The following is a 22,516-nucleotide window of genomic DNA, read 5'->3' on the forward strand; positions in this document are numbered from 1 at the left end:
CTCAAAAAGCATTGGAGGAAATGGGGAGATATTGGTCAAAGGGTACAAACTTCCAGTTATATGATGAATAAGTTTTGGGAATCTGATGTACAGCATGGTGATTACAATTAATATTGATAATACTGTATTATATACTTGAAAGTTGCTACAAGAGTAGATCTTATATGTCCTCACAACAGTAAAGAAATGGTAAGCATGTGACAAGATGGCATTATTAGCTAATGCTATGGCAGTTATCATTTGCAGTGTACCAAATTAACACGTTGCACACCTTAAACTTACACAATGTTATATGTCAATTATATCTCAACAAAGCTGGGGGAAAAAGGCCTTAGAAATTACTCTTAAGACTAATTCTGATTCTCAGATAACAGAAACCATCTTTTCCAAGCATATCAGTTGACCAAGGTAGAAAAGGCTCAGCAGAAAAAAAAAGATTTTTCTCATCAACACCAGGTTGTCTAAAGGGGGCTAAGTGTCCCTGGCTAGATAGACTTTTCTTGGTCATCACTGCTGTCCTGCAGGATGGAAATTTCAAAGGACCTGAGACTCTTCAAACCCAAGCCTAATATATTCTTTTCTTCCACCTGGATAAGTATCCCTGCACTAATTTTGCATATCCAGATATCACTCCCACATGCACCAGCTCCTTCCCCAAAAGGCACGATGCTTGAGGATGTCAAAAATGGCCTTTGTTCACCAGTGGCTAGGAGCCTTAGCCAGGGGATATTCCCCCCCACCCATCCTCCCCCACAGCATCCAGTTGCTTTCTATTCCTATTGCTGTCTTAATTTCTCATGTCATTTGACCCATAGACGCGTCCTACCTTCTCAATTGTTCCATTGCGTCTGGACACACTTGGATTCATTCAGCATCTGAACAGTTTGTGAGCAACTGTTCTGAGATAAGCATAGCATAATCATAGGCAGCTTCAGCAGAAAATGGGCAACCATTTCAGCCAAAAGCAGTGATGTGATCCCTGGAAGGGATGCCATGAGCCAGAGAAGGTAAAAACTGGTGATTTAGGGTGACATACAAGGCTGCAACCCAGTTCTGGGGAGCTTGTCTTCGGCATTGAGCTCGAGCCATGAACATCGTTGATTCCAGTGTTTACCCAATTGCACTTTAACCCACTTCTATGAGTCATACTTGGTCTATTTACAGGCTGAAAAGTCTTGGTCACTTCATTACCCCACCTCTCACATTTCCTGAATCTTGTGAAACTACTTGAGTCCCACAGGTAACCTCATCTCACCCCCACGAGCCAGAGAAGGAAGAGGTATTTCCACAGTCTCCATTAGGCCAACTGCTTCCTCTTCTCTCCTCAGAGTTGTCTCTGAACTTGAGATATGAGAAGGTTCACCATGGATCTGCCTTATTACCACGGCCCTCTGTCCAAGCGAGACTGTGAGACCTTGCTGCTCAAGGAAGGAGTGGACGGCAACTTTCTGTTAAGAGACAGTGAGTCTATGCCTGGAGTGCTGTGCCTCTGTGTCTCGTGAGTAGCCTCATCTTCCACACATTTGGAAGCTTATGTTAAATGTAGGACTGATAACCAAGTAGAAAAGAAATTGTACTTCACTGACTTTGCAGCCCAAATAAGCAGAATGAGAAATAGCTAGACACTGCCAGGAGGGGATGGAAGGAACGTGTCTGTCCAAGCTCCTCCACCTGCCCTTCTCTCCCTGGTGCAAATGCCATACAAGCAATGAGCAGACTCTGTGGAGCAGGAGAAGTGGGGGGTGGTGAGGAGAAGAGTGCAGGAAGCATGGGAGCGGAGCGGGGAGGCAGAGAAGGTAGCCATGTGAGAAAGGTCCTCTCCTATAGAGGTTGATTTATTTGGTATGGAAAAGACTAGGTGCCCTTTATAAAATTTTTATCTGAGAGGCCAACTTTTTACATGGATTCTGCTGGCTCCACTTGTGATTCTTATAATACTAATAATATTTCAAATTTCGTTGGATTTGTAAAAGGCTTCAGCGTACATCATCTCCATTCATCCTGCTTGTAGTCTATCAAGACAAGCCACCATTTTATAGATGAAGAAACAGAGACCTGGGATTTCTCAAACAACTTGCTTGCGTTACAATTCATCTAGTGGTTCCAAAGAGGCTGAGTTCAGTATGCAGGTCCAAGCCAGAGCATCAGAGCTACACTGCTAAAGGAACTTGTTTAGCCCAGTTTAGAAAGCAATCCTGAACAGATATCAGGGGAAATCTACTGTCTTTAAGGATTCTTGTGTTTGTGGAGACCACTGAAATTTTTCTTTACCTGTTATAGAAATTAAAACCCAAGTATCTCCATGGATGCGCTTCAGGGCTTCTTAGAATTCGGGAGCTATAAGGACAAAAGAGATTGTCATTATTAACAGAATAAGCAGGGATATATTTCTTTCTCTATATGATACTGGGAATACAGTTACAAGAAAGGCAGCCTTAAGGTGTTAGCAGTTTGAATTTTCAAGTCACAGGTGATGTTGAGGGTGTTTTCATATATTTTTAGCCATTGTTAATTCTTCTTTTGAGAATTGCATAATCATATCCTTTACGCATTTTTAGCTTGAGTTGTTCATCTTCTTACTGATTTTTTTCAATTTCTATGTATTAAGGTAAAACTTTTTTTTTCAAAAAAAAAGACACACACAGATACAAGAAAACTACAGACCAATTTCAATTTCATTTACTATCAATTTTCAATAAACTACGAACAAAATGGAAGCCCGTAAAACATTAATGGAGAAAATACACTATGCTCAAGTATCGTCCAATCCAAGAAATCAAGGATGGTTCCCTGATAGGAAAATTATTAGTTTAATTACATATTAATAAGTCAGAGGTTACAAACTGCATAGCTGATTCAAATTTGCTTAAAAGGTATTAGATAAAATTCAGCATCAACCCCTCAATTAAACACACACTCATGTGTGCATATGCATGCACACACTTACATACTCTTAACCATGTAGAGCTAGAGAGATGCTTCCTTAAACAAAGGCCAGATGAAGCACTAGAAGAATTACCCCCCAAATCATGAATGAACCAAAGATGTTCATTATAAGCACTACTATGTAACATTTTCCGAGAGATGTTAGCAAGTGTAATTAGTCAAAGGAAATACATGTAAAAATTGAAAAGGAAGATGCAAAATTATTATTATTTGCAGTTGACATGACTTTATACCTCTGAAATATAGATTTAACTGAAAAGAAAAACTACTAAAAACTAAGAAAATCCAATAAGGATATCTGCTTATATTATTGAAATCTAAAAAATCAATAGCTTTTTCATACAGAAACAATAACCAGTAAGTAAATATAATAACACATCTCATTTACATCAGCAAAAAATTAATAATACCCAGGAATAAATGTAATATGAAACGTACAAAATTAAATAGCTACTGGGGAGCTTACTAGAAGACTTCAGTGAAGGGAAGGATTCAGTTTAAAAGCATATCAGTTCACCATAATTAATCATAAATTCAGTATGTTTCCAGTGAAAAATCAACAGAATTTAAAATTTTTTCTTCAAAGATAGTAAAGTTTATCCAGGTGGGAAATGAAACACAAGGAACCTGCCAGAGAGCCAGAAAATTTTTTATTAAAAAAGGGGACTAGTTGTACCAAATATTAAAATACATTATAAAACTACAGTAACTACTACAGTAATTAAAAGAGTTTGGTACTGAGAGATCAATGGAATCGAATATAGAATCTGGTAGAAATAAAGCCAAATACGTATGGAATTTAGCATATGCGTAAAAGAGCATTTCAAATCAATGAGGAAAAGATGAGTGATAATTGTGTTGGGACACTTGGCTGGTCACTTAGAAAAAAATAAACCTGAATCCCTTTCTTACTTCTTGAAGTAAAATTAATTCAAATTGGTTCTAATACAGAACTTATTTTTCTAAATGAAACCGTGTGTACTAGAAGAAAACGTGAACTATTAAAAAATATTCCTGGAATTGAGAAAGACTTCCTAACAAGATATAAAACACAGAAACCAAGAAAAGATTGCTAAATATGACCATTATAACAAAAAACTGTTGTTAAAAAAACTTATTGACAAACCAACAGAAAAAATCAAAACTTCATTAACATATAATGAAGCTTTTAGAAAACTAGGTAAAATGCAAGAGGAGGAGATTCTCTGAAATGGAATGTGAAAAAGAAACATAAGAAAAAATGCTAGATCTCACTCATAACTAAAAAAACACAAATTAAAAGAATAATGTGGGCTTCCCTGGTGGCACAGTGGTTAAGAATCCGCCTGCCAATGCAGGAGACCGGGGTTCGAGCCCTGGTCCGGGAAGATCCCACATGCCACAGAGCAACTAAGCCTGTGTGCCTTAACTACTGAGCCTGCGCCCCTAGAGCCCATGAGCCACAACTACGGAGTCCAAGTGCCACAAATACTGAAGCCTGTGCGCCTAGAGCCCGTGCTCTGCAACAAGAGAAGCCACGACAATGAGAAGCCTGCGCACACTGACGAAAAGTAGTCCCCATTCATCACAACTAGAGAAAGCCTGTGCACAGCAACGAAGACCTAACAGAGCCATAAATAAATAAATACATTTATTTATTTAAAAAAAAAAGAATAATGTGATACCATTTTTTTTTAAACATCTTTATTGAAGTATAATTGCTTTACAATGGTGTGTTAGTTTCTGCTTTATAACAAAGTGAATCAGTTATACATATACATATGTTCCCATATCTCTTCCCTCTTGCATCTCCCTCCCTCCCACCCTCCCCATCCCACCCCTCTAGGTGGTCACAAAGCACCGAGCTGATCTCCCTGTGCTATGCAGCTGCTTCCCACTAGCTATCTATTGTACATTTGGTAGTGTATATATGTCCATGACACTCTCTCACCCTGTCACATCTCACCCTTCCCCCTCCCCATATCCTCAAGTCCATTCTCTAGTAAGTCTGTGTCTTTATTCCCATCTTGCCACTAGGTTCTTCATGGTCTTTTTTTTTTTTTTTCCTTAGATTCCATATATATGTGTTAGCATACTGTATTTGTTTTTCTCTTTCTGACTTACTTCACTCTGTATGACAGACTCTAGGTCCATCCACCTCACTACAAATAACTCAATTTCATTTCTTTTTATGGCTGAGTAATACTCCATTGTATATATGTGCCACATCTTCTTTATCCATTCATCCGATGATGGACACTTAGGTTGCTTCCATGTCCTGGCTATTGTAAATAGAGCTGCAATGAACATTTTGGTACATGACTCTTTTTGAACTATGGTTTTCTCAGGGTATATGCCCAGTAGTGGGATTGCTGGATCTTATGGTAGTTCTATTTGTAGTTTTTTAAGGAACCTCCATACTGTTCTCCATAGTGGCTGTATCAATTTACATTCCCACCAACAGTGCAAGTGTGTTCCCTTTCCTCCACACCCTCTCCAGCATTTATTGTTTCTAGATTTTTTGATGATGGCCAAACTGACCGGTGTGAGATGATATCTCATTGTAGTTTTGATTTGCGTTTCTCTAATGATTAATGATATTGAGCATTCTTTCATGTGTCTGTTGGCAGTCTGTATATCTTCTTTGGAGAAATGTCTATTTAGGTCTTCTGCCCATTTTTGGATTGGGTTGTTTGTTTTTTTGTTATTGAGCTGCATGAGCTGCTTGTAAATCTTGGACATTAATCCTTTGTCAGTTGCTTCATTTGCAAATATTTTCTCCCATTCTGAGGGTTGTCTTTTGGTCTTGTTTATGGTTTCCTTTGCTGTGCAAAAGCTTTTAAGTTTCATTAGGTTCCATTTGTTTATTTGTGTTTTTATTTCCATTTCTCTAGGAGCTGGGTCAAAAAGGATCTTGCTGTGATTTATGTCACAGAGTGTTCTGCCTATGTTTTCCTCTAAGAGTTTGATAGTGTCTGGCCTTACACTTAGGTCTTTAATCCATTTTCAGTTTATTTTTGTGTATGGTGTCAGGGAGTGTTCTAGTTTCATACTTTTACATGTACCTGTCCAATTTCCCCAGCACCCCTTATTGAAGAGGCTGTCTTTTCTCCACTGTATATGCTTGCCTCCTTTATCAAAGATAAGGTGACCATATGTGCGTGGGTTTATCTCTGGGCTTTCTATCCTGTTCCATTGATCTATATTTCTGTTTTTGTGCCAGTACCAAACTGTCTTGATTACTGTAGCTTTGTAATATAGTCTGAAGTCAGGGAGCCTGATTCCTCCAGCTCCATTTTTCGTTCTCAAGATTGCTTTGGCTATTCGGGGTCTTTTGTGTTTCCATACAAATTGTGAAATTTTTTGTTCTAGTTCTGTGAAAAATGCCAGTGGTAGTTTGATAGGGATTGCATTGAATCTGTAGATTGCTTTGGGTAGTAGAGTCATTTTCACAATGTTGATTCTTCCAATCCAAGAACATGGTATATCTCTCCATCTATTTGTATCATCTTTAATTTCTTTCATCAGTGTCTTATAATTTTCTGCATACAGGTCTTTTGTCTCCTTAGGTAGGTTTATTCCTAGATATTTTATTCTTTTTGTTGCAATGGTAAACGGGAGTGTTTTCTTAATTTCACTTTCAGATTTTTCGTCATTAGTGTATAGAAATGCAAGAGATTTCTGTGCATTAATTTTGTATCCTGCTACTTTCCCAAATTCGTTGATTAGCTCTAGTAGTTTTCTGGTAGCATCTTTAGGATTCTCTATGTATAGTATCATGTCATCTGCAAACAGTGACAGCTTTACTTCTTCTTTTCCGATTTGGATTCCTTTTATTTCTTTTTCTTCTCTGATTGCTGTGGCTAACACTTCCAAAACTATGTTGAATAATAGTGGTGAGAGTGGGCAACCTTGTCTTGTTCCTGATCTTAGTGGAAATGGTTTCAGTTTTTCACCATTGAGGACAATATTGGCTGTGGGTTTGTCATATATGGCCTTTATTATGTTGAGGAAAGTTCCCTCTATGCCTACTTTCTGCAGGGCTTTTATCATAAATGGGTGTTGAATTTTGTCGAAAGCTTTCTCTGCATCTATTGAGATGATCATATGGTTTTTCTCCTTCAATTTGTTAATATGGTGTATCACATTGATTGATTTGCGTATATTGAAGAATCCTTGCATTCCTGGGATAAACCCCACTTGATCATGGTGTATGATCCTTTCAATGTGCTGTTGGATTCTGTTTGCTAGTATTTTGTTGAGGATTTTTGCATCTATGTTCATCAGTGATATTGGCCTGTAGTTTTCTTTCTTTGTGACATCTTTGTCTGGTTTTGGTATCAGGGTGATGGTGGCCTCATAGAATGAGTTGGGGAGTGTTCCTCCCTCTGCAATATTTTGGAAGAGTTTGAGAAGGATAGGTGTTAGCTCTTCTCTAAATGTTTGATAGAATTCGCCTGTGAAGCCATCTGGTCCTGGGCTTTTGTGTGTTGGAAGATTTTTAATCACAGTTTCAATTTCAGTGCTTGTGATTGGTCTGTTCATATTTTCTATTTCTTCCTGGTTCAGTCTCGGCAGGTTGTGCATTTCTAAGAATCTGTCCATTTCTTCCAGGTTGTCCATTTTATTGGCATAGAGTTGTTTGTAGTAATCTCTCATGATCGTTTGTATTTCTGCAGTGTCAGTGGTTACTTCTCCTTTTTCATTTCTAATTCTATTGATTTGAGTCTTCTCCCTTTTTCTCTTGATGAGTCTGGCTAATGGTTTATCAATTTTGTTTATCTTCTCAAAGAACCAGCTTTTAGTTTCATTGATTTTTGCTATTGTTTCCTTCACTTCTTTTTCATTTATTTCTGATCTGATCTTTATGATTTCTTTCCTTCTGCTAGCTTTGGGGTTTTTTTGTTCTTCTTTCTCTAATTGCTTCAGGTGCAAGGTTAGGTTGTTTATTCGAGATGTTTCCTGTTTCTTGAGGTAGGCTTGTATTGCTATAAACTTCCCTCTTACCACTGCTTTTGCTGCATCCCATAGGTTTTGGGTCATCGTGTCTCCATTGTCATTTGTTTCTAGGTATTTTTTGATTTCCCTTTTGATTTCTTCAGTGATCACTTCGTTATTAAGTAGTGTATTGTGTAGCTTCCATGTGTTTGTATTTTTTACAGATCTTTTCCTGTAATTGATATCTAGTCTCATAGTGTTGTGGTCGGAAAAGATACTTGATACGATTTCAATTTTTTAAAATTTACCAAGGCTTGATTTGTGGCCCAAGATATGATCTATCCTGGAGAATGTTCCATGAGCACTTGAGAAAAATGTGTATTCTGTTGTTTTTGGGTGGAATGTACTATAAATATCAATTAAGTCCATCTTGTTTAATGTATCATTTAAAGCTTGTGTTTCCTTATTTGTTTTCATTTTGGATGATCTGTCCATTGGTGAAAGTGAGGTGTTAAAGTCCCCTACTATGATTGTGTTGCTGTCGATTTCCCCTTTTATGGTTGTTAGTATTTGCCTTATGCATTGAGGTGCTCCTATGTTGGGTGCATAAATATTTACAATTGTTATACCTTCCTCTTGGATCGATCCCTTGATCATTATATAGTGTCCTTCTTTGTCTCTTGTAATAGTCTTTATTTTAAAGTCTATTTTGTCTGATATGAGAATTGCTACTCCAGCTTTCTTTTGATTTCCATTTGCATGGAATATCTTTTTCCATCCCCTCACTTTCAGTCTGTATGTGTCTCTAGGTCTGAAGTGGGTCTCTTGTAGACAGCATATATATGGGTCTTGTTTTTGTATCCATTCAACCAGTCTGTGTCTTTTGGTGGGAGCATTTAATCCATTTACATTTAAGGTAATTATCGATATGTATGTTCCTATTCCCATTTTCTTAAATGTTTTGGGTTTGTTATTGTAGGTGTTTTCCTTCTCTTGTGATTCGTGCCTAGAGAAGTTCCTTTAGCATTTGTTGTAAAGCTGGTTTGGTGGTGCTGAACTCTCTCAGCTTTTGCTTGTCTGTAAAGGTTTTAATTTCTCCATCAAATCTGAATGAGATCTTTGCTGGGTAGAGTAATCTTGGTTGTAGGTTTTTCTCCTTCATCACTTTAAGTATATCCTGCCACTCCCTTCTGGCTTGCAGAGTTTCTGCTGAAAGATCAGCTGTTAACCTTATGGGGATACCCTTGTGTGTTATTTGTTGTTTTTCCCTTGCTGCTTTTAATATGTTTTCTTTATATAATTTTTGACAGTTTGATTAATATGTGTCTTGGCGTGTTTCTCCTTGGATTTATCCTGTATGGGACTCTCTGTGCTTCCAGGACTTAACTATTTCCTTTCCCATATTAGGGAAGTTTTCAACTATAATCTCTTCAAATATTTTCTCAGTCCCTTTCTTTTTCTCTTCTTCTTCTGGGACCCCTATAATTCGAATGTTGGTGCGTTTAATGTTGTCCCAGAGGTCTCTGAGACTGTCCTCAGTTCTTTTCATTCTTTTTTCTTTATCCTGCTCTGCAGTAGTTATTTCCACCATTTTATCTTCCAGGTCACTTATCCGTTCTTCTGCCTCGGTTATTCTGCTATTGATCCCATCTAGAGTATTTTTAATTTCATTTATTGTGTTTTTCATTGTTGCTTGGTTCCTCTTTAGTTCTTCTACATCCTTGTTAAATGTTTCTTGCATTTTGTCTATTCTATTTCCAAGATTTTGGATCATCCTTACTATCATTATTCTGAATTCTTTTTCAAGTAGACTACCTATTTCCTCTTCATTTGTTAGGTCTGGTGTGTTTTGACCCTGCTCCTTCATCTGCTGTGTGTTTTTCTGTCATCTCATTTTGCTTATCTTACTGTGTTTGGGGTCTCCTTTTCACAGGCTGCAGGTTCATAGTTCCCATTGTTTTTGGTATTTGTCTCCAGTGGCTAAGGTTGGTTCAGTGGGTTGTGTAGGCTTCCTGGTGGAGGGAACTAGTGCCTGTGTTCTGGTGGATGAGGCTGGATCTTGTCTTTCTGGTGGGCACGTCCACGTCTGGTGGTGTATTTTGGGGTGTCTGTGGCCTTATTATGATTTTAGGCAGCCTCTCTGCTAATAGATGGGGCTGTGTTCCTGTTTTGCTAGTTGTTTGGCATAGGGTGTCCAGCACTGTAGCTTGCTGGTCGTTGAGTGAAGCTGGGTCTTGATGTTGAGATGGAGATCTCTGAGAGATTTTCGCCGTTTGGTATTACTTGGAGCTGGGAGGTCTCTTGTGGCCCAGTGTCCTGAAGTTGGCTTTCCCATCTCAGAGGCACAGCCCTGATGCCTGGCTGGAGCACCAAGAGCCTTTCATCCACACGGCTCAGAGTAAAAGGGAGAAAAAATAGAAAGAAAGAAAGAGGATAAAATATAGTGAAGTAAAATAAAGCTATTATAAAGCAAAGCTATACAGACAAAATCTCACCCAGAAGCATATACATATACACTCACAAAAAAAGGAAAAGGGGAAAAATTAATATATCCTGCTCCCAAAGTCCACCTCCTGAATTTGGGATGATTCGTTGTCTATTCAGGTATTCAACAGATGCAGGCACATCAAGTTGTTTGTGGAGTTTTAATCCGCTGCTTCTGAGGCTGCTGGGAGAGATTTCCCTTTCTCTTCTTTGTTCGCACAGCTCCCGGGGTTCAGCTTTGGATTTGGACCCGCCTCTGCGTGTAGGTCGCCTGAGGGCGTCTGTTCTTCGCTCAGACAGGACGGGGATAAAGGAGCAGCTGATTCGGGGGCTCTGGCTCACTCAGGCTGGGGGGAGGGAGGGATACGGATGCGGGGCGAGCCTGCGGCGGCAGAAGCCGGCGTGACGTTGCACCAGCCCAAGGCGCGTCGTGCGTTCTCCTGGGGAAGTTGTCCCCGGATCACGGGAGCCTGGCCGTGGCGGGCTGCACCGGCTCCCAGGAGGGGCGGTGTGGAGAGTGACCTGTGCTCGCACACAGGCTTTTTGGTGGAAGCAGCAGCAGCCTTAGCGTCTCATGCCCGTCTCTGGGGTCCGCGCTGATAGCCGCGGCTCGCGCCCATCTCTGGAGCTCGTTTAGGCGGCGCTCTGAATCCCCTCTCCTTGCGCGCCGCGAAACAAAGAGGCAAGAAAAAGTCTCTTGCCTCTTCGGCAGCTGCAGACTTTTTCCCGGACTCCCTCCCAGCCAGCTGTGGTGCGCTAGCCCCTTCAGGCTGTGTTCACGCCGCCAACCCCAGTCCCCTCCCTGCGATCCGACCGAAGCCCGAGCCTCAGCTCCCACCCCCGCCCGCCCCGGCGGCTGAGCAGACAAGCCTCTTGGGCTGGTGAGTGCTGGTTGGCACCGCTCCTCTGTGCGGGAGTCTCTCCGCTTTGCCCTCCGCACCCCTGTGGCTGCGCTCTCCTCCGTGGCTCCGAAGCTTCCCCCCTCTGCTACCCGCAGTCTCTGCCCACGAAGGGGCTTCCTAGTGCGTGGAAACCTTTCCTCCTTCACGGCTCCCTCCCACTGGTGTAGGTCCCGTCCCTATTCTTTTGTCTCTGTTATTTCTTTTTTCTTTTGCCCTACCCAAGTACGTGGGGAGTTTCTTGCCTTTTGGGAGGTCTGACGTTTTCTGCCAGCATTCAGTGGGTGTTCTGTAGGAGCAGTTCCACGTGTAGATGTATTTCTAATGTATCTGTGGGGAGGAAGGAGATCTCCGCGTCTTACTCTTCCGCCATCTTCCCCAAGTCTGTGATACCATTTTTACCTCTTCAAGGGTTTAGAATTAAAACTATGAAAATACCCAGAGGAAATTCAACTGCTGGGAAGCAGAAGTGCTTGCACATGCTAAATACAGCCTCTTTGGATAGAAATGTGGTCAAAACATAAAATGCACAGGTATAACCTTTGACCCAAAATTTCATTAATAAAAACGTATCTTATAGTTATTACTGCATAAGTACGTACAAATTGACATTAACAAGATTGAGTACATCCATATATGGTATGAAAAAAACTCCAAGATCTATTGTTGTGTGAAAAAGGCAAGATACAAAGTATGATCCCGTCTGTGTAAAAAAAAAAAAAAGTATGCCTATATCCTTGTATATTCATAAACAATTTTTGAAAGTTATATAAGAAACTTATAATAGTGGTTACAGCTGGGAAATTTAGGAGGAATAAATAGGAAAAAAAGGTTGTGGATTCATTCTTTTTATTTGATAACTTTTTCACACCGTTTAAATGCTTACGTGCATGTATTACTTTGGTAATTTAAAAAAATGTTTATAAAAATGTAGTGAATCCCTACTATCTATTCAAACACTGTGCTAAGGCCTGGGGAGATTCTAAGGAGATTCCAATAGGGGACTTGCAATTTTTTTCAACATGTAAATAAATAAAATAAGGGTAAGACAATATTATACAAATTCAAGGACAGAGGAGATGAGCAGGAAAGTCTTCTTAGAGGAGGTGGTATTTGAGCTGGGATTTAAAAGAGTGGATAAGATTTGGTTACACAGAAATGGGGTGGAAGGCATTGTAGGTTGGGGAAAAGGCAGGAACATAGGTCTAGAAATAGGATATTTTAAAACACATAAGAATCATACAGGGTTCTGGAAAGGTAGTTTGGAAACCAACTTTTGGAAAAGTCAGTTTGGGGTAATATTATGGGGTCTTAAAAGAATGATACTGTAGCTAATGGGGAAACATGGATGGTTTCTAAGCAGGGAAATGACAAGACTGATGCTGAGTTTTAGGAACTCCAGTCTAATAAGGAGAGTGTACTGAAGCTGGCAGATGATGATGGCAATACAGATTGCTGTGTCTCTAGATGGGAGATGGTGAGGAACTAGCTACGGTGGGGCAAGCAGTGGGAATAGAGATTAGAAGTTGCAAGAGATGTGGTAGAGACAGGAGAGACCTTGGTCAAGATTTCAGGGTAGGTAGTCAACACTGGGATTCTCTTTAAAAATGGACATTTATGCTCAACTGCTCTGTGATACATCATCCTAGCTTATATATTCATTCAAAGCAAAATTCATTGAGAAATGTAATACAAATAATAATAACTAATCAAATGGAGAGGCAGGAATAAACATTTGTTAAACACCTGCACTTGATCAGGGCTCACCCTCTTCCCTGCCCACGTCACTAAAAGGCAACCAAAATTTCAGGCACCCTCAGGCTTAAGGCTCAGATCAAATGGTCCCCATCAAAATGGCCTTTTTCATAATTCTTGTGAAACTTTGTTACCACACAGATCAGACAGACCATTCAGTTGTTATTGTTCAACAGTTATTTAAAGTCTCCCATGTCAAGCACTATGGTAGACACTCAGTTGATGCCTTCAACACAGCTTAGAGTCTAGTGGGGAAAATAAAGAAGTAAAAGGACACTGTGACGTGTGTGATAACTGATGACTGAGAGCAAGGAGTGATTCATTCATCAAGGAGTAGAGAGCCTACCTGGGAGCTGGGACTTGGAGGATGACTAGAACCTTCATTCGTTCATTCAACAAGCACACACTGAGCACCTATTATGTTCCAGGCATGTTCCTATGCATTGGTGAAACAGTGATAAACAGTACAGGCACTAGTCCTGCCTTCATGAAATGACATTCCAGTGAGAGGAGACAATACAGTGAAAACAAAACAGAGAAGTATTACAGGGAGGGACAAAGAGTCTTCTTTAGGTTGGGTACAGGAAAGATTCCTCTGAGAAGGTCACATAAAGCAATTCATATTCCAGTATACCACCCTAAGTAAGCAAAGCCAAAATTATCTACAACACAAGTGTTAGACTGTTTTTCTACATCTGTGCAGCAAGAGCCACTATGAAGGTGCTTTCTATGAGTCAAAAATTGTGCTAAGCATGTTACATCAATTATCTCATTTATCTCTTGCAAAGCCATCTTCCATAGGTGATATATCCCTATTTTGTGGGAAAAGAAATGGAGCTTCTTATTAACTAAAGTGTCCAAGGTCAAACTGTTAATATGTTGTTATGTTCCCTCTCTTATCAATGTCCCCAGTTCCACTGAAATATGTTCAAGGTGGTCCCCTTGGAACTGTGTTATAAAGTGCCCAAGCAGGGGACTTGAGGGCTTGGCAGGAGATCCTAATATGTAGAATTTGCATTCTGCTTCCTAGAAATGAGCTACCCTTTCTTCTTTGCTGTGTTAGAATGGCAATATGCCAACTTTCACGCTTTCACAGATCTAAATGAAGATATTATGGAGAAGGTTAGAAATAAGGAAAGGAAGTCACAGAGGAGAGTTGGCCTAGCAGCATATAGCACTGACCAGAAAGCTATGTATGTGGTAACCATGGACAGGAAATGTTACTTGATCTCACAGCCTGATAGAGCGTGCAGAAAACACCAATGTGCAAAACACTGTCTGCGTAGGTGACATTGTGAGTGTTAGAAGTTGGAACTGGGTCTGGCTTTATAATCAGCAGAATCAAAATGGAATAGATATTCAGAGATGCAAGGAATTCACCTGCAGTTATGAAGACAAAGGAGGGACTTTCTGTAGTCATATATAGGAAGGCTGCAGGTGAGAAGAACCCAAGCCCTGACTTAGGGCATGTCCTCACTGAGGAGGAAACAACAGAAAGAGTGAATGAGAGAGAACCCAAGAGTCATTTCCAGCTCTCAGATTCTGAGATCTTTGGAAAGACTTGAGTTCAGAAAGAAAAAAAAAAAAAAATTCAAACTTTTCTGTTGTTTTAGAAAAATCAAATGTTGAGAAAGGTATAAAAAAGAGAGCAGAAATTATCTCAGTCTCACCACTCAGAAATCGCCTTTTCTAATCTCTCCAGACTGTTCTCTATTCATATGCATGCATACGCAAATATTATATATGTACGTTAATGGTTCATTATATATATGATCATCTGCAACCCTTTTTTTCAGTGTATAATGGGTATCTTTCCACTTAAAAGAAAGCCAATACACATCATCCTTTCATGATTGCTTACTATTTTATTGATTGCATGTATCCTAATTTATACATAACTATACATTTAGGTTATTTCCAATTTGGTCCAATGGACACAATGTAATTTGAGAAGATTAACATTTTTGTGCTTACATCTTTGAGAGTTTGCCCAACTCTCTCCTCAGGATAATATCCTAAACATTTTAACATTTTTACACACATTGACAAATTAGTACAACAAAAGGTTATATGGATGCACACTCCAATCAAGACCAGTGAGAAAGCCAGAAGTTAAAAGTCTTAAAACATTCTGTATTGACTTGTAACTGTTTTTTTCATCGTCTTAGCAGTATATTTCAAAGAACAGAAGTTCTTGATTTTGATGAAGTCAAATTTATCATGTTTTTCTTTTATGAATTGTGATTTCAGTGTTGTATGTAATAAACCCTTGCTTAATGCAATTCACAGAGATTTTCTCCTTGTTTTCTTCTAGAGTTATATAGTTTTAACTTTCACATTTAGTGTAGCCTATTCTGATTTAATTTTTGCAATCTGGGGTAAGGTCGGGGTTGGTGTTTTATTAAATATGGTCACCTATTTGTTCCAGCTCATTTGTTGAACAGACTATTCTTTATCCCAATAAATTGCTTTGGTGCCTTTGTAAAAAACAAAAACAAAAGCTATTGACTATATAAGTTTGGCTCTATTTCTAAGCTCTCACCATGGATCTTTTTTTTTTTCTTTATGCAAATTCTGTATTGTGTTGATTACTATCACTTTATAATAAATCTTGAAATAAGATGGTTTAAATCACCCAACTTTTTCAGGGTTATTTTGGCTATGTTAGGCCCTTTGCATTTCCATACATATTTTAGATTCAGCTTTTCAACTACCCCCCCCCCGCAACCAACACACACACAGACTGATGACATTTAGATTGAGATTGCATGAATCTAGAGATCAATTTGGGGAGAACTAACATGGTAATATTAATTCTTCTGATCCATGAACATAGTTTAATCTCTTCATTCATTCATATCTTTTAAAATTTCTCTCAGAAATGTTTTGTAACAGGTCTTGTACATCTTTTGTCAAATTTATCCCGAAGATTTCATACACTTGATGTTATTGTAAATGATATCAGATTTTAATGATTTAAAATTTTAAATTATTTTATTTTCACTTTCCACTTGTTCAATGCAAGTGAATGGAAACACAGTTGATTTTCATATACTGAACTTGTATCCTGCAACCTTGCTAAACTCATTTATTGGCCCAGTGGCTTTTTTTGTAGAATCTCTGTATGATTTTCTACATGCCATCTGCAATTAAAGATGGTTTTATTTCTTACATGCCAATTTTTCTATTCCATTTTTTTCTTGCCTTATTGCACTAGCTGAGACTTCCAAAACAATGTAGAATAGAAGTGATGAGTGCAGAAATCCTTGTCATTTTCTGATCTTGGGGTAAAAGTATTCAATCTTTTCCCACTAACTACGTCTTTAGCCCTCCTCTTCCTAGTAGGGTTGAGAGGTTTTTTCTGCATCAACTGAAATGGTAGTATGAATTTTTGTTTCTTGTCTGTTAATCAACAGATTAAATTTTCTAGATTCCAGATGTAAGTGATACCATGCAGCATTTATCTTTCTCCATCTAGCATGGTTGAATAATATTCTATTGTTTATATATACTGCATCTTCTTTATCCATTCCTCAGTTGATGGACACTTGGTTTGTTTCCTTATCTTGGCTTTTGTGAGTAATGTTGCAATGAACATGGAGTACAGATATCTCTTTGATATCTTGTTTTCATTCCCTTTGACTGTATACTCAGAAGTGGGATTACTGGATCATAATTTTTAGTTTTTTGAGGAACCTCCATACTGTTTTCCATAGTGGTTGCACCAATTTACATTCCCACCAACAGTGCACAAGGGTTCCCTTCTCTCCACATCCTCACCTATACTTGATATCTCTTGTCTTTTTGATGATAGCCATTCTAACACATGTGAGGGGATATCTCATTGTGATTCTGATTTCAATTTCCCTGATGATTAGAGATATTGAGTTCCTTTTAAAGTACCTGTTGGCCATTTGTATATCTTTTTGGGAAAAACAGGTATGCTTTATGTATTTTGAAACAAACATTTAGGTGCATAAACATTTAGAATTGTTATATCCTCTCGATTAATTGACCCCTTTATCTTTTTGAAAACCCCACTTCTTTATTCCTGGTTATAGTCATTGCTCTGAGCTGATATTGCTAGCTTTCTTTTTATTAGTGTTAAGAGTATATACTTTCCCCATCAATTGACTTTTAATCTAGTTGTGTTTTCATTTTTATATCAGGTCTCTTGTAAGAATCATACCCCTGAGTCTTGCTTTTTTATCCAATCTGACAATAACTTCCCTTTAATAGGGATGATTAGGCCATTTGTATTTAATGTGATCATTAATATGACTGTGTTTAAATCTACTATCTTGGTATTTATTTTCTATTTGTCCCATCTGTTCTTCTTTTCCCCTTTCTGCCTACTTTGGAATTGATTGAATATTTAAATTATTTCCAAATTATCTCTCTTGCAGGCTTGCTACCTATAATTCTTTGTTTTTTGGTAGTTTATTTAACATTTATAGTATTCATGTTTAACTTTTATAACCTATACTTGAGTAATATTATACCACTTCACCTATAATACAAGAACCTTACAATAATATCCTTTCATTTCTCCCACACTCTAATCAAGCTTTTGTGCTCTTATTGTCATCCATTTTATTTCTATATATTTTATTACCCCTACAGTAGATTGTTATTACTTTTACTTTTAGCAATCGATTATCTTTTAAAGTGATTTTAAATATAAGAAAAATATTTTTTTCTTTACCCACATAATTACTATTTCTGGTACTCTTCTTTCCTTTGTATGTACCAGGGTTTCTCAACCTTGGTGTTATTGAAATTTGGGGCCAGCTAATTCTTTGTTGAGGGGAATGCCCTGTGCAACTTGTGATGACTAAAAATATCTCTAGACATTGCCAAAAGTCACTCCTTGTTGAGAAATATTAGTATTGTTTCAGATTTTCACCTGGTACCATTTTCTGTCTGTCTAAAGGACTTCCTATAACATTTCCTGTAGTGCATATATACTGGTGTAAATTATTTCAGCTTTTGTGTATTTGAAAATGTCTTCTTTTCACCTTCAGTTTTTGAAAGATTTTCCCTGGATATAGATTTCTAGGTTAATTTTTTCTTTCAATATGCTTAAGATTTTGTTCCACTGTCTCCTGACTTGCAGCGTTTCTGATAAGAAGTTTGCTGTCCTTATATTTGTTCTGTAGGTATGTATTTTTTTTCTTCAATTGCTTTTGAGATTTTCTCTTTATCATTGGTTTTAGGCAATTTGATTGTGAAGTAGCTTTGTGTAATTTTCTTTGTGTTTCTTGAGTTTGGGGTGCATTTAATTTTTTGTACATGTGGGTTTATAATTTTCATCAAACTTAGAAAATTTTTGTCTGTTGTTTCTTTAAATAGTTTTGTTCCCACTCAGGGAATTTAATTACAGGTATATTAGGCTACCCAAAGTTGTTCCACATTTCACAGGTTCTCTGTTTATTTTTTTCAGTCTTTTTTTCTCTCTGATTTTCATTTTGGATAGTTTCTATTGCTTTGTCTTCAAGTTCACTAATTTCTGTCTTCTGCAATGTGAAATTTGCTGCTAATCCCATCCAGTGAATTCTTCATTTTATACAATGTAGTTTTTATCTCTAGAAGTTTAATTTGGGTGTTTCTTTAATATCATCCATGTTTCTACTTAGCAAGCTCTCTTTTCTCTAGATTCTTGAACATCTGAGATAATAACAACAACTGTATTAATGTCCTTGTCTACCAAGGTAGAGCCTTATGTCTCCCTAAGTTGATGAAGTAGAGCTAGGAGTCCAGGAAGGCCAAGGTGCCTAGAGTTTATGGGGTTGAGAACACAGAAGAAAAGATACACTAAGAAAGAGCTCCTGGGATCTGCAGAGGGGTTCCTTGAATCTTCAGCTTAGAGTTGAATAGCTCATGTGCATGAGGTAAATAACCAGGCTGGGTAAAAAAAAAATCACCCTAAAAGCCAAGGGAACAATCTCTGGAGCTCACGCTGGTCTGGAAATAGTTTGTATTCTCACCAGAGTAGAAAATTTTATACTTCATGGACCTCAGTTAGAATAATCAGAAGCATATTGACTCAGTAGTGGGATAGAATTAGCTCTGAACTAAAGGCTGCTCTTGTCTCACCTAAAAAAGATTTAAAACAAGTCTCCAAAAGATTGAACTATTTCCAAGTAGCTTAACTACACCCTAGAAAGAAGTTCAAGAATCTTTATAGGAAAATGAGAATATCCAGCACCATAAAGATAAAATTTGCTACTTCTGGCATCCAATCAAAATTTACCAGGTATAGGGACTTTCCTCATGGTCCAGTGGTTAAGACTCCATGCTCCCAATGCAGGGGGCAAGGGTTCGATCCCTGGTTGGGGAACTAAGATCCCACATGTTGCATGGTGCGGCCTAAAAACAACAAAAACAAACAAAAACAAAATTTACCAAGTATGAATAGAGGCAGGAAATACAATCCATAATGAGGAGAAATGTTAATCAATAGAAACAGTCCCAGAAATGAACCAACATCATATTTTATAGGATATTAATATAATCAATGTCCTTCTGTGTTATATTATGCCACAGAAAGAGAACTGATACATCTGTGTGATAAGGCCATGACTGTGTACTGTTATTCTTATCAAATGAAGGCAATTGGTTCTGACTACTTTGCTATTAGGAATTTTAGCTAGCTAGCTAGATAAATTGCTTCTGTTTGATCTACAGCAAACCTTTTCCTAGATCTAGATGCCAGATCTGTGATTATTTTATCCACAAAAATATGCACATCTGGAACTGCAGTTGAAAATACAATAACCTTTGATTAAGGTTGTAATAATCCATAGTCATTCTTCAAGATATATCTGGTGTTTGCACTGGCCAATAGGTCAGTTAAATGAGAATGTGGTAGGAATCAACACACCGTACATTTCATGATTTGATGGTGCCCTTAGTATAGAAATCTCTTCCAGGGATGTGAAATTGCTTTAGTTTACTGTCTTGGCAGATGAAACCAGTTATAGGAACTTCTGCTTTTTCCTTTCCACTACAATAGTCCTCATTCTATGATTCAAAGAACCAATGAAAAGATTTTGACAATTCCTAAGTGTGTAAGTGCATTCTGGAACTGGTGAAATAACCATAGGATGGTCCCGTGGTCCCATTGGACCCACTTGAAGTAGACTCGGGCCAAGATTTCTTCTATCACCTGACTCCCATGAGTTCTACCTCTGACTGCTGGACCATGGGAATATTTGAGTCTCCAAAAATTAGTGTCAGTTCAGAGCCAGTATCAAATAACCCTAAAAAATATTGGGTATTTTTCCTTTTCCCAGTACACAGTGCCCCTAGTAAATGTTGTACGTTCTTCTGGAAAAGGCTTGGGGATGTGTGGTCACATTCCTTCCTTAAAGGAATCCAGAAACCCAACACCCCTCTCAATGAAAGGGATCTGAGTCTGTCAACTGGATTAAATCTGTAAATTGGGTAAGACATCCAAGAATCCCTACTCTGTGACTCAAGTCAGTGTTGTGCCACAAGACCTAGAAGTTCTCTGTTTACTTTATATCCAACAGAACTTTAGGCTGCCCATCATTCTATGCTTTGGAATCCAGTGAATCAATTAAACATCACCACAGATCCCTGTACAGCAAATTGCTCTTACACTGTTACATCCCTCTGGCTTATGATAATTGTGCCGTCTTTGTCTCTCATTGAGTGCTAACACCTAACCTCTACTATTCCTTGATCCCATTATTTCCACTGAAATCAGGGCACCCAACCATTTCAGGATTCCCCACTGTCAACTCCAGCTTACAGCACAGAGATACAGTTTTCAAGATGCTGGTTCTCACCTCACAATTTATTTTTTAGTTCATCATGAAGGTGCTGACCTTCAGACACCTGAAGGGGGGTGAGGAATAACTAGACAGTTTGCATTAATAGATTTATTATAATATTCCCATCTTCCTGAGTCTTCAGATTCCTTTCTCTATAGAATACCAGGGAAGTTTAGGCATTTTGATCTCTATTGAATGTGAGCCATCATTAAATCCATGCTTCAATTAACCAGTCTAGCAGAATGTTTATGTCACTCCCCAGTGCATGAGCTAACACATTAATTCCAAATCCTGGGTGAGTGTGCCTTTATTTATGAATTCAGCCAACAAATCTTCTATTTTATCCTTCTTGGTTTAACATCCTAATATCCATTTCTGTATATACTCTTTTTTTTTAAAACATCTTTATTGGAGTATAGTTGCTTTACAATGGTGTGTTAATTTCTGCTGTATAACAAAGTAAATCAGCTACTTTATCCTTCTTGGTTTAACATTCTAATATCCATTTCGGTATATACTCTATATATGTGTCTCTCACTGACTGAACCCAATCAGAGACCTGAGAGCAAGGGAGCCCATAGAGGTCAGAGCACAGAGCAGAGTGGGGAAAGTTAGAAAGAGGATCTGAAGATACAGAAAATATCTGGCACATGTATATACTGGTACAGTAAGTTCCCTACATACGAACCTTCAAGTTGTGAACTTTCAAAGATGCAAACGTGCGTTGGCATGTCCAATCATGTAAGTTAGTTCACATGTCTGGAGTACCTTGCCACTTGAGTGCATCCTCTACAAGTGGTTGTGCTTTTGTGTACTTTACTGTACAGTACTGTATAGAGTACAGTAGTACAGTATCTTTATTTCAAGCCCAGGATGTCTGGTAGCAAGCATAAAAGCAGTGGTGATGTAGGTGGTACTGCTAAGAAGAGATTCATGACACAGAAAATGGCAAGGGGATTTTCTTTATTTGAGGAGGCACTGTTAGTTTTTGAGGCATAGAACCTGAACGTAGAATGGTACACGAAGGTTGCAGCAGCCATTCAGAATGCAATCCAGTGCCACCGTGTCGTCTATGGTGAGAAAAAAAGAGCTACCCAGACATCACTGGATCGTTTTTCTCAAGAGGGTAAATAGAATTGAATCCAGCAAGGAACCAGAACCTGTGCCATCAACGTCAGGCATGAATGAAACTGCAGCTTGCCCTCCATCTCCTATTGCTGACGATCCTTCAACTCTACCAACTCCCACCCCCTCTCCCTCCTCCAGTCAGTAACTCTTCTTGCCTGTTCACTCGATGCCAGCCCCGGAAGCCAGCAATTGTACTGTACTACTGTACTTTTCAAGGTACTGTACTGTAAGATTAAAAAGTTTTGTTTGTTTGCTTGTTATGTATTATTTGTGTGAAAAGTATTATAAACTTATTACAGTACAGTACTGTATAGCCGATTGTGTTATTTGGGTACCTAGGCTAACTTTGTTGGACTTATGAACAAATTGGACTTACAAACAAATTGGACTTATGAACACGCTCTCAGTACGGAACTTGTTCGTATGTAGGAGACACTGTTCTGGACACGTTAAGTTTGAAATATTTAACATCCAAGAGGAGATGTTAAGTAGTTAATGTTAAGTAGTTAATGTTAGGTAGAAAAAATGAGTCTGGAGTTCAGGGGCAGGTTGGAGGTAGAAATACAAATTAAAATATAATTTGATAAG

At 38.4% G+C, this 22,516-nt stretch overlaps 1 protein-coding gene across 1 annotated transcript in view; it reads left to right on the forward strand.

Annotated features, from left to right (window-relative positions):
* The first annotated feature begins 1,269 nt into the window (after nucleotides 1–1,269).
* SH2D1B (SH2 domain containing 1B) overlaps nucleotides 1,270–22,516 on the forward strand; it is a 38,499-nt gene continuing 17,252 nt past the window's right edge. Inside the window, exon 1 of the mRNA XM_061185795.1 lies at nucleotides 1,270–1,498. Within this exon, the coding sequence (XP_061041778.1) occupies nucleotides 1,350–1,498 (149 nt within the window). The 5' untranslated portion in view covers nucleotides 1,270–1,349. The remainder of the gene's footprint in view (nucleotides 1,499–22,516) is intronic.

The sequence above is a fragment of the Eubalaena glacialis genome, chromosome 3 (genome assembly GCF_028564815.1).
Source record: "Eubalaena glacialis isolate mEubGla1 chromosome 3, mEubGla1.1.hap2.+ XY, whole genome shotgun sequence".
Lineage (NCBI taxonomy): Eukaryota > Metazoa > Chordata > Mammalia > Artiodactyla > Balaenidae > Eubalaena > Eubalaena glacialis.